Here is a 13,517-nt window from a genome sequence, read left to right as displayed (position 1 = left end):
TTAATATTAAATTATAAGAAAAAGTTTCTATAGAGTTTTGAGAAACTCATTTGGGAAATTTTATTGTAATCGTAAATTCGAGAAACAGCTTCCTCGATAAGTAAGGATACAATTTCGAGATTTTCCAAAATAGGGTTGTAATTTATGTAAATCTAAACCCTATAATCAAAATATTCTTCAATTTGTTTTTCAACTTCTTCCCTAATTTTCATTTGCCCAGTCTTTTGCAGATTTTCTCAGTTTATTCATATACTGCTTGTTTAAAAATTAATTTTAATAATTGACTCTAATACTCGTAAATCTTTCGATGCCTCTAACTTGGGGTACGTCGGGACCGTTAATCTGTTTGGAAACAAAATCAGTTTCAGTTGTTTAAAGAAATTGTAGCATTTATCGTATACAGGTTGGTAGATATGTATGATTAAAACAAAATATTTTCATTTTAATGAAAGGAATCGAACCCTTTTATAAATGCGCTCATTTAGTTAACGGAATTATTCAGAATTCTCTGAAATAATTCCACTGAACCTCTCTCTTCTTTGGGTCACCAGCGGCAAGGTCTCTGAACAATAGTAGTTGGGTCCGAGGTTCGAATCCCGTGAACGGGCTGACTGCATGGGCGTTTTCGGGGTTTTCCCCATGTCTAATGTGTATACGAGCCAGTTGCCCTTAGAAAGTCCTTCACGAAGGCATCCCTCTCCTTAGACAGAGAGCCCTCGAGACTTTTCCATCATCACATACACTCTCTCTCTTTTTGTTCAATTTAGCGGCAGCTCTGCTACCTGCCATATCGTTGAGACCAAATTTGAATCCCTGAGCAGGCTTGGATTTTCGGAAGTGTATAGTGTCTGTGCAGTGTGCGGCCACTTGAAATATAGGCAAGCCAAAAGCCCTGTCGAGAGACTCATCGATAATGGAACAGGGTCAGAGACCCTCTGATCCATCTACTGGGGTTCTTGCATTAACTAAGGGGGAGCTGCAGAGCTAGGGCGTCCGGAGATGTACCCCGTTCTTACGGTGTAAAATTAAATGTCCTCTAAGGGCATCTTAGGCAATGTTCTCAGAGGTAAAAAGGCTAAATGACCAATGGGACATGGGACGTTTCAGACGAATGTATTACTTGCAAGTGTCAGGCCATTCGAAACAGTAACAAAGTCGTCGTCTTTGTCTGTTGACTTATACTGTATCATTACTCTACTTTCGTATTTCTCTTAAGGCTTTAAACTGAAATGCTCAGGCGAAACGTATAGGAATACCACTACATGAAAAAGGCGGGAGAAATACCTTATATACTCCCCTTTTTAAAGGGCAACTGGTGTTTTAGGGGACCCAATCACTAAATCCTGGGTGAGGAGAATCATCATCCAACATCCTTTTAATTCGGGCGCCAGTGTAGAGATATTAAGTAATTTTTGAAAGCAGGAGTCATGAAATATGAGCAACGCCTTCGATGGGAATCGAACCACGGACCTCTGGAATACGAGTCAACGTGCAGACACTACACTACAAAAGCATGATAAGAAGGCGGGAGAAACAAATTATACTTTTAAGTTTCTTCAAATTTCTCGGCCATTTTTACCGGGCAGAGGGAGTAGATCGTAAAAGATTTCAGCTTTTTAAATATACTTTTATTCTATGAACAAATTATCTTCAGTTTTTGAGAAAACTGACCCCAAAAAATCCCAGTTTCATGATAAAGTTCCTTTCAACTGTTTCTATGAACTAGTTTTGTCTTTTCCAGAAGTGTTTTTCAAAATTTAAATTGATGTGAGCTATGCTCTGCTCTTTTTATATCCCATTATTTTTATAGCTTTTAAAAACTCAATTTTCCTTCTGTGTGATCGCAATCACAAAAGCGTACTTCTTAATATATTTTTCTTAAGGAAATACCTTTCCTCTCTTAGTCCAGCCTACATGGTGTAACGGTTACCTACGTGGTGTAATGGTTACCTACTTAGTGTAACAGTTAGCACACTCACTCTTCGAGAGGTCCAGGTTCGACTTCCGGCGCATTTTTCACGTCTTCCGGATCGGGGAAAAAACTAATACAGTGGCGTCCGAACTAAAAGGTGGTGAATGATGATTCTTCACCACCAGGATCTGGCGATTGTGTGCCCTAATCCCCAGTCATCCTTTAAAATGGGGAGTATATAAGGTATTTTCACCCACCAGCACGCCTTCCTGGTGTAGCAGTTAGCACACTTGGCGCGTATTCCAGAGGTCCAGATTCGAGTCGGAGTGGGGGCATTGCTCATTTTTCATGTCTCCCGCATCGACAAAACTAACGACCCTACACGCGTTTCTAGCATTCAACAAAAACAGCTATTATTTTCGATAAGTTTTACCGTTGAAAATTCAAAATTCTGCATTTTTTAAATTTCATTTTATTTATTTTTTTAACTGGCTCTTATTTAAACAAAGTAGTTATCTCATTTTTATCTGAAATTCTGTTTGTGTGTGAAAATTTTCTAAAAAAAAATTTTTTTTTAAATATCGTTCGGGTAAAATATAAAAATGTTAAAAATTAGTTTCAGGATTTACATAAACAAAGTAAAAATTAACATTAAATAAAATCGTATGACAATATTTATATTTTAAAGCTAGTAGTGAAATCGTAGTAAATAGCAGAAGTTTAAAAATAATTCTTCCAGAAAACAGAACTTACATGCGAAAGCTCCGAAGAGAGCGACAGCTACAAAAATCCACCTCATCTCTAACATGTTTGCGGCCCGTCTTAACTTCGGCTCGCCTCCGTATGTCTTTACATTAGTAAGCACGCAAAATTTTATCTTTCCAGATGGTAAATTCTCAAATTTATCTTGGGCTTAGAGAAAAACTTCACCTGCAAGCACAATTATCATAATATTTCCATAAGATTTGTTTGTATCCTAAATCACTGGTGTTTAAAGGAGATATTACGTCAGTGATATTAATATTTACTTTTTTTTTAAGAATTCCAGATTGTGCGTAATAAAAAAATGAGCGCTAAAACACTTACGTACTAGCAATTTTAAAATTTTGATTGAGTCATTGAATTATCAGCGCCGATAGCCTTTCTGAAAATTTGATTGAAATATTTTATTTCTAATAAGGATGTGGTGGTGTATTTTTAATTATGGCAAAGCACACTAGGGCTATCTGCCTAAGGGGAGGGATGCCTTCGTGGAGGACTTTCTAAGGGAAACTGGCTCGTATACACGTCACACATGGGGAAAACCACGAAAACACCCATGCAGCCAGCCCGTTCGCGGGATTCGAACCTCGGACCGAACTACCAGTGTTCAGCGACTTTACCGCTCGGCCGCTGGTGGGCCTTTTCTAATTAGGAAAGAACTTAGCTAAGATATACTTCGAATAAAAAGCGAAAATGTGTTAGAATTCAACATTAAAAAAAAAAAAAAAAAAACAAATTTCGCTTATGAATTGAGAAGAAATGAGAAAGAAAAGATAAGATGAATTTTTATTCACGAATCATATAGACTGTAAAAGAATTATAAATATCCTTCTATTTTTCTTAGAAAATTTTAGAATAAATTACAAAAATCTGATGTGCGCACCACAGGACTTCCTTGTATGGAATATTAAATTACACGCATTTTTTCTTGCATTTCATTTAAACTTATTGGATTGAGTTAAATCTATTTCGTCGATATCGCATAAACCACGATGGAATAAATGCACTCTTTATCATTCACTCTATTTGTTTATCATAGCGACACTCCGGCCCTAAAACTTAACAGTGTTACATTTCGTTCATTTTTTAACTAAGAAAGCCAAAATTTATATCATTTTAAGAGTTATCTGATCGTTGCCACATGTTCTATTCAAATAGTATAATAAATCTAAAACGATGTATAAAAGAAATTAAGCAAAGAACAACAACAACAATAAAGAAACAGTTTTTCACAGACGATTCAGTATTTCTCATTCAATTAATTCAGTTTTCACTTCACGACAAGGCAAAAATACTTTAAAACTCAAGATGTCTGTATTGAAAATTATGAAGTAAATCTTAAACACTTATTGCCTCGAATAAATTCTAGAATGGATTAAACATGATTTAATTCGCAATAATAAAAGAAGGGGTTATATTTGTTAGTTATTTTTGTTATCGCGAAGACTTCCAAGATCCCGGATTCCTGATGTCCTCAAAGAACTACATAACAGCCCTACAGGAGGTCACTTTGGAATTATGAAGACCTTACAGAGAGTTCGTGAGCGCTTTTACTGGAATAATGCAAAGGATGACGTGCAAAAGTGGTGCCGATCTTGCGATGCCTGTGCAGGTCGGAATGGACCAAGGAAACGCAGCCGAGGCAAGCTGCAATATTACAACGTAGGTGCGCCGTTTGAACGTATCGCCTTTGACATCTTGGGACCTCTGCCACGAACTGCTGATGGTAACAAATACATACTCGTTGTCATTGATTACTTCACCAAGTGGCCTGAAGCGTATCCTATTCCTGATCAAGAGGCTGTTACAGTAGCTGAGGTGATGATACTCACCTCAGCTACTGTAACTTCATCTGCCTTGTGATCTATTGTTTGGTCGCCCTCCGGATTCTCCTTCATCGTCTGAGGAATATATTCAAGATCTCCAGGCCCGGTTTGAAGTGATGCACAACTTTGCGACAGAGAGTCAACTTGGCGACAGAGAAGATGAAGACCCGCTACGACACAAGAGCTACTGAACATCAATTCCACGAAGGAGACAAGGTGTGGTTGTGGAATCCGACTCGACGGAAAGGACTTTGTCCGAAATTACAATCACCTTGGGATGGCCCGTACACAATCCTAAATAGGCTGAATGACGTCGTGGTTCGGATTCGTAAGTCTTCGAACTCTAAACCTAAAGTCGTTCATTACGACAGGTTAGCTCATTACTATGGCCATAGTACGTAATGTAAATAATTGTAAATAGTATAAGACCATGGTCCTTTTTGTTTTTAAATGTATATTTTATTTGATTTGTATTTAGTATTTGATTTGCATTTAGTATTTGATTTGTATTTGATAGCATTTGATTTGTTTTATTTATTGCATTTATTATTCATGTTGTTCATTATTGTAATGTAATGCTTATTAATGCATGTATGCCACAGTTGTAAGTTTAGCTTCCTGTCCAGGGATTTTACTGCCCGGGACGTGCAGTCCTTGGGAAGGGGGCAGTGTTACGAATTTGGTATTTAAAAAGCTAATGTTAGTTCAATTATAAATTAAATGGTTTTATTTCTCGCGCAGTGCAGCGCGTGACGAATATTAAAAGAAAGCTAAGCAGGAAAATTGAAAATACAAGAGCGCGTGCATTAAATAAATAAATATCTCTTTTTGATTTCGAGAAAGTACTGGAAAATTCTAGCGCGTGATTTTAAAATCTTATAAAAGGAGGAAAACATCTCAGTTTGCAGTAGTTGCTTAGTTTGTTGTTGTTTAGAAAACTGCTCTTGTTGATTGTAGCGAATTCGCGTTCTTTAGCTGTTTTGAATTACGTTCTATTGGACATTTGAGTAGTTGAAAGATAACTACTGTGAGATATTGTAATACTGCATGATAATTTGAGAAAATTTAACCGTTGTTTTTTCATAATACGAGAAAGATGCATACGCTCATGCAGATTCTTCGTGCTTTAATTTCTCTGAATATAATACAGGAAGATAATATTTGGTAGCACAAATTTGAAAAGTGATAGCCCGTTTATGTTACATGTTTTAAAAGAGAGGTATTTCCAACCAAGAATTAGTAACGCAAAAATAAGTAATGTACCATTTTGGGATATGTGTTCCAAATAATCTGCATAAAACGAGCATTTGTTTAAGCCGATTTTAAACTACAGATTGATATTCATGTAAATTCCAACTTAAATGTCATAGACAAAGAATTATGTCAAAGTTTACTTTTAGTGAATTGGAAATGTAATATCGATAAATATTTACACAAAAAAATTAAAACATAAATAAAAAATGTGACTTGGAAAAATAAGAAAACATTTAAAATAAAAATTTATATATGTAAAACCAAGAAAAGGGAAAAATATCTTTTGAAGTTGTAAAGAAAAACTAGCAATTAAAAATTTACGTTTGCAAAAATAAAGAGTGAAAAAGAAAAATTAAGAACTTAATTTTAAATCTTGTTAATCTGATGTGTACACCACAGGACTTCCTTGTAAATCATATTACATCATACTCAGTTTTTCCTGCATTTCATTTAAACTTATTGAATTGAATTAAATCTGCTTTGTCATTAGCGCATGAACTACGATAGAATAAATGCACTCTTTAAAAATTCACTATAGTTATTTACCATAACGACACTCTGGCGCTAGGTTCACTTAATAGCGTTACATCTCATTCATTTGATAACTCAGAATGCACAAAAATACATCTTACAGGGCTGTAAATACAAGGGCATTTCGAAAAGTAAAGATACAATGGCTCGCATTCCTTAAAAAAAAAAAAAAAAAAAAAAAAAAAAAAAAAAAAAAAAACCACTTATTTAGAAAACGTCAATTACATGCTATTAACTGGATTATTTATTATTTTTCGACATAATCACCCCCGTTATCCAAACATTTGTTAAGTCAGTGCACAAGCTTTTGTATCCCACAGTCATAGAAGGTTGCCGCCTGTTGGAACGCAGCGCGCACACAATTTCCTGTAACATAACTTGACAGTCACAACTTCATAAAGAGTTGTCATTGACACTTCCGGTATGATCTGATGCAATTCTTTCAATCTGAGACGTCTATTCGCACGAATTGCTTCTTCTGTTCTCTGAAGAAGGGCATCAGATCACAGATGGCCGACCTGTTCTTTGTTCGTCATGAACATCGGTCCTACCTTCAGAGAAATGGCGACACCCTTTCGTTACATTTTGTCGATTCATAATGTTCCCAAAAACAGAAACAATTTCTTTGTGAATATCCGCTGGTCGCTGACCTTTTGCATGAAGAAAACGTATGACGGAGCGCACTTTGCATTTGGTGGGTTTCTGAATCGGCGCAGTCATTTTAAACACGATCTACTCCAACCAGAATCAACGTTGAAATGCCGAACGACCGCGAGGAGAAAGCTAACCTATGTTGCCAACTTGCTCACCAAAACTTTTCTTTTCCTCTGGCGTACGCTGAATCTTTATTTTTCGAAATGCCCTCGTATTTGGTGGCAACAGTCTGAAAAGGGAATCAATGCAGAAAGTAAATCAACGCAAAATGCCAAAACGAAATTAATAGCCATTCTGAGCTGCCCTTTTGGCTAAATAGTAAAATAAAAGGAAGAAGAAGGAACAAAACAGCAATCTTTTGATTGCACAATTAAAATGCTGAATCTATTGATTTGTACATAAAAATCGATCAACAGTAGTTTATTAATGTTACAGAGTCGGTACAGAGTAAATCGATCAAGAGTAGTTTATTAATGTTACATTATCAAATAAGAAGAGAATTTTCTACATTTTTCTCTCTCTGTAAACGGAAGTGTTCTTACGGAAGTAATATTACGAACCTAAATCAAGAAGTAAGTGACAAAAGGCACTTACAAAATAACCTTATGGAGATATCCACCGAAAAAAATATTTTGTTTCTCAACCTTATTTTCATAAATATTTATACCCCACTGGTCCCAATCGTTTTATCAGTGTTTCAATACCCAGCTACATAAAATTCTTTGGCTTGCTTTCTCAACCACTTTACGACTTCTTCCTGAACATCGTCACTATCTGCAAAGTTTGTAGGTACTTCTGCATTAATGATCATGACCATGAGACACTTTCCAGAGTTAGTTGTAGAGACATTAGGATATTTGGAAGCAGGCAAGATGAAAAATTAGCAACCGCCTTCGCCGGGAATCGAACCACGAACCTCTGAAATACCGACTCAGTGTGCTGACCACTACACCACGAAAGCATAGCATGCAGCCGGGAGAAATACCTTATATACTTCCCTTTTTAAAGAGCGACTGGGGTTTTTAGGGGACCCAATCGCCAAATCCTGGGTGAGGAGAACCATCATCCGACATCCTTTTAGTTCAGGCGCCGCTGTAGAGACATTAGGATTTTTGGAAGCAGGCAAGATGACAAATACGCCTGGAATCGAACCAAAGACCTCAGAATTCTAAATAGGGGTGAAAGCTTAGCAATTAGCAAAACCCCAGTGATACCTAATATACCTACATGGTTGCACAGCTTCAACCTGTACCCATCTCTGATGTGAGCAATTTTAGCGATATTTTTCTCGCATGACAAGCGCAACACCTCTGATGCATAAATTGATGCTTCATTACTTGCAGTAAATGAGATTTTCTTCAAACTTCTTGTTTAGAAATTATTAAAATAGGATAATATTCTTACCATATATGTATTAAGTAATAAATTTCTGTCTCAAATAAATTCTTTGTGACACTTATTATCAGTTTAGTCATAAAAGTAATGGGATTATCAAATCTAATGATGCAGGAGCATCTAATGATGCAGGAGCAGCCTAGAATAAACTTTTCTGGGAAAAGAGCTCCTCTTTCTTCTACCACTATAAGTTCTTAGCTGAAACATGTTTCACTGTAGCCTGCGTCCCAGCTAGCTACACATTTTTTTTTTTAAACGGAACTTTTTGTTCCTCATACAATTTCTCCAAAGAAATTGGTTTTTGCATGAATCAGTTAATCAGATAACCTGAAAAAAAAAATTCTCGGAAATGTTTCTTTTGATGTGCTGTTGAGGATAGCTTGTTATGTGGTACCCAGTTTTAACTCTTTCGGTCCTAATAGGCACAAACGTCCCAGCGATTAGATTTCAAGCCCTATTGGGTAAATAAAACCCACTTTTAAATGGGTTTTTACATTTGCAGTGTTTTTAAGGAATTGGGAACAAATATGTGACTAAAGAAACCTGGCAACACTTTTAGATTGCAGATGGTGGTGCATTTATGTTTTCAAGTACGCCAATTACTCAAGTTTCGATTTTTTGTTTTTAAATTTTACAGAAGTAGAATTATATTTAAGGCATAGTTCTTGTTCTTATTTAAGTAGTAATTTAACATTTTTAATGTCGGATTTAAGAAATTTTGAATAAATTATTTTTGTTGTGGGTTAATATGTCCCACCAATGATCAAATTACTACATGCTGATATATTATGTTTGTGTTTATGAAACATAAATGAAAATTTTTGTTATATATGATCTAGTGCATGCAACAGAGTTTACGTTTTGTAATATCCGCATGATATATTACCGTAAAGTTTAGTTTTGTTTTCTGAGAAAGATTAATATCCTAGACAATTGGGACATATTGTCCCAGGAGATTTCCAGGAAACGGAAAAAGTTAAAGACTTTAAACTCATATTACACTTCTTTCAGTATGTCAACATTAAACTACTTATCACAGTTAAATTTTAATAATGAAAAAAATCGGGTCGAAAGGGCTAAATGTATAGTCTTTAGAAGTCAGGGGCATTCTGCATATCTTTATTAAAGAAAAAAAAAACCAATAAACTTCTGTTTAAAGCAATGTTTTCATAATATTTATTATTAGTTTAGTTAATCTTTAGAAGTTAGGGGAATTCTTAAGTATACAGGACGCCTACATGTATCCGACTTCGTTCGGGTACCATTTTTTTAAAAATGGTTTTTATTTTAACTATAAACATATTAATTTGAAGATAAGCATATTAATGAGTGAAAACAATTTAAAACGTAATGCTAAGTAATTTTAATTTTGAAAAATAATGAAAAAAAGGATAATTTTTGCTTAAATTTTGCCTTTACGGCAACAACCACGGTGAACAATGTATATCTAAATATGCAGTTTTTTTAATTTGTATTTATATTTACACTTGTTTTGTATGCAATGAAGCAAAATAATTTTGAAATATTTATATATTCTTGAGGATATGTCAAAATGTATAGTATTTACTGTATATTTTCCTATTATTGCATCCAAAATCTAAAAATAAAAAGTAACAATTCAATTTCTAATTAATATTTCTAAAATCTTTTGCTTCAGAGCATGCATCAGATTATATGAAACATGTATCGAAAGTATCATTAAATTTTACCCATAAAATTTTGAGTTATGGCTGTGACCATTGGCAATATTTACAGAAAAAACATTTTTCAGAAAACAAGTTTAAAGTTTTCATAAAATAATTTCTTAGTGAAAGAAGCAACCCTGATAAATTAGAATTCCCCTGCTTTGTAACTTAACACCTTGTTTTTTTCTTCCCACACTTTGCATCTTTTCTTTCGAACAAAGCGTAATTTTTTCTTTGGGTTTTTGTAAAACTTGTGAAATGCCACCAAAAGTCATGATTTTGCACTTTATCAAGTTTTCGAATTCCCTGCTCAGTGTAAAATTCAGGGCACATACCTAACCTTGAAAATGCTTCAAGCAAACCTATAAATCCATCATTAAATAACACAACACTTACATTTGCTCCAAACATTAATTTTCGCAAGTTTATGAATGTTTCTTTCGGAACAATTTGCAATAAAATGCCATTAAAACGTTCCTTGATATTTTGAGTTTTGCATGTAGACACTTTTTAATAACTCTTGTTTATGTAGTCAACTCCATATATGTAGGTATAATTAAATTCAAAATATATATTGATATACCAGAGGTTTTTGCCTAATTTTTTTCTTTCTGATTTTTCTCCTGATTTCTGCAATCACACATTCATAGTTACACCAATTCATTGATTATTGAGGAGGGCATTGGCTTCGAGGAAGAGCTACAATAGAACAAGCAGTTAGTACAACCTGCTGCATCTCAATTAAGTTTCAAACATTACTCCTAATTGCAATCCCTAATTCTGCATTTTATCAATAAAAGAATCAGTCAGTTTACCTTTTCCTTTCAATTTAGGAGCGGAGGTTTTTACTTTTCGTAGTCCGCTACCAACCCTTTTCTGTACATGTTCAATGCATTCCACTTTCTTGACCGAATCTTTACCATATATACCTTTTACAATTAAAAACCCCTTAGAATCCCCATCCTCGTAATACTCCCTGTACTTCAGCTTTCGTAATGTAATAGATCATTCAAGCAGGGAATAAGCACCAACTGCTTCCATACCCGAAGCTGCTTCTTTATAATTTGCAGAAAAATTATATCACGCTTCATATGTCGTGCTGAAGATTGCATGCCATTCTGTTTATTTTGTTGCAAATGATGCAAAAATGTGACATAGCTTTCAAATCAAGCACTTTGTCAACGCTAATCGACAAAGCAGCAACACACACATTCAACGTCTGAATACCCTCTGCGCCAAACTAAATACGAAATTAAGGGAAAAAACTAACAACAGATTCTTAAAATGTATTACAAAATATCTAAAATTAGTACGCAGGTTTATAATTTACAAAACCTTGATGATAAATAAAGTTTCTAAATAGGTATATCTATTTAAACGCTCACTTCCGGCCTAGAATATTGGAACTTCCGGTTTATTCAGTTACAGAAAAATGCTTATAACTTCAGTTCTAATTAACCTATCAACAAGCAAAAACTTGTATTTAATAGCTAAAGACTAAAACTTCTTTAACATAATGTAATAAAGTAAAAATCGAAATTTTGACCGAAAATCGTCTTTTGTACGAGGTCGGATACCTTAAAGTTCTGTTCCCAGCTTCTTACAACCATAAAAATTGATCAGAAAGCTAAGAAATTTTAGGTGACTCAATGAGTGATTAGAAAAGAAATTGACCAGGGCAGTTTCAAAATTCACCACTAGAGGGTGCATTACTGCTTTATTCAAAACCTGTTACTAAACCACAGTGTTGCGGCTCAGTGTGCTGACAACTACACCACGAAGGCGGGAGAAATACCTTATAAGATACTCCGTGGAATGATGTCCGACGGTGCCACCTACTGTTTCAGTTATGTTAGCGTTTTACTTCTCTGTTTTTGCGAGTGTGGTTTTCTACTGCGATAAAGTTTTTAACTGCTTTTCTACGGTGATTTAGTGTTTTTGTGCGCGAGTGTAAATGGATACGAACGCGGTATCTGCAGCGAATTTTTCTCCGTTGGAACCTGCTCGTTTTAACGCCTAGTTTACCTCGCTGTCCCAAGAAGCTAGTGAAATGTGTTTGGATAATAATTCTTAGGCAAACAATTTCTGTTGGTGATTTTAGTGATTTAACGAAATTTGCAGACTGTAAAATTATAGTCAAAACGTTGGAGATATACTTTTTCGTCTGGACTTTTCCAGTTTCGATGTGTCTGGTTGTGCGCGTGTTAACTCGGTTTTCAAGAGTCTGTAATTTATTTAAATTAGTCTGGAATTCATTTTTACTTCCTTGTACGAAGTAAAGAAGGCATTGTAATCACGAAAAATTCCAGGTACCATATTTCGACGAAAATATCTATTTTGGCCGCTATCGAATGGAATTGAACGATGTTTTTGCGTGAAGTCTGTACGTACGGACAAAATAAAGGACTCTTTTTTTTCCCCAAAAAATTATAAAACTGATTTAAAATGGATTCAGAAGAGATTTTTTCGTGGCGTCTGTACGTATGTATGTATCTCGCATAACTCAAAAACAAGTAGTTGAAATTTGGTATATAAGACAGTTATAGGATGCAGTTGTGCACCTTCCTTTTTGGTGGCAATCGGCCGCACCAAACGTATATATATATATATATATATATATAAGTATATCAAATGTTGTATGATCTTAAATTCACGTAGTGCGAAATAGAGTTATTCTACTACTTGCGCAATTGCTGTAAAGTAAGTTAATAATAATTTAGTTACTAAAGAAATATTGATTATATTATCTCCTAAGATTAATTTTAGCGCAACGCGTATTCGAGAGCTCCGTGGTTCGAGTCCCGGCGAGTCTCATGGCAACTGGGTCCCCTAATTCCCATTCGCCCTTTAAAAGGGGGGAGTATATAAGGTATTTCTCCCGCCTTCTCAGCAAGCCTTCGTTGTGTAAGGGTCAGCATGCTCGGAGCGCATTCGAGAGGGTCGTGGTTCGAGTCTCGGCTAGAGCAGAGCACATTTTTCCTGCCTCCTGCTTCGAAATAACCTAATGTCTCTCTACAAAGGTTCAATAAAACTTATTGTTCATTTTGTTTGTCGCGTGTTATTCTCTAAAACAACATTCATTTAAAGAAAACGTTAATGTTGCAGATCAGTGCTAAAGATAGGACACTACATCATTCGGGGAAGTTCCAATCGTAAAACTCATGAGAAGGAACATTTACTACTATCGGGCCATAACCAATTTAATTAACCAATATTTCAGAAATATTAGAACTACCCCTGAAAAAATATGCTTCCCTTTGTATATGTTCCTTTTATATATGTTACTTAGTATATGCAAAGTATGAAACGCGGGCATTCTGTAGAATGCCTAGGCATTGTATAAAATGCCGGTCGTTTTTAAGCAAAGTAGGAAATATGAGAATCACTACGCACTTTCCCTAGGCATTGTATAGATTACCTAGGCATTCTATTGACCGACAAATTCTCTTTAAGCAAAGTATAAAAAAAAGGTTATGATAAGGCTACTTATTTAAAAGA

General features: G+C 35.1%; 1 protein-coding gene across 1 annotated transcript in view; it reads right to left on the bottom strand.

Moving 5' to 3' along the window:
• Positions 1-2,817, bottom strand: part of LOC118201760 (chymotrypsin-like elastase family member 2B) — a 33,663-nt gene extending 30,846 nt beyond the window's left edge. The window contains exon 1 of the mRNA XM_035373913.2: positions 2,666-2,817. Within this exon, the coding sequence (XP_035229804.1) occupies positions 2,666-2,720 (55 nt within the window). The 5' untranslated portion in view covers positions 2,721-2,817. The remainder of the gene's footprint in view (positions 1-2,665) is intronic.
• Between the last annotated feature and the right edge of the window lie 10,700 nt (positions 2,818-13,517).

The sequence above is a fragment of the Stegodyphus dumicola genome, chromosome 2, assembly GCF_044657685.1.
Source record: "Stegodyphus dumicola isolate Sdum_Otavi_A_Nest chromosome 2, ASM4465768v1".
Classification (NCBI taxonomy): domain Eukaryota; kingdom Metazoa; phylum Arthropoda; class Arachnida; order Araneae; family Eresidae; genus Stegodyphus; species Stegodyphus dumicola.
Note: the sequence above shows the minus strand (reverse complement) of the source record. Positions and strands in the feature narration are given on the sequence as shown.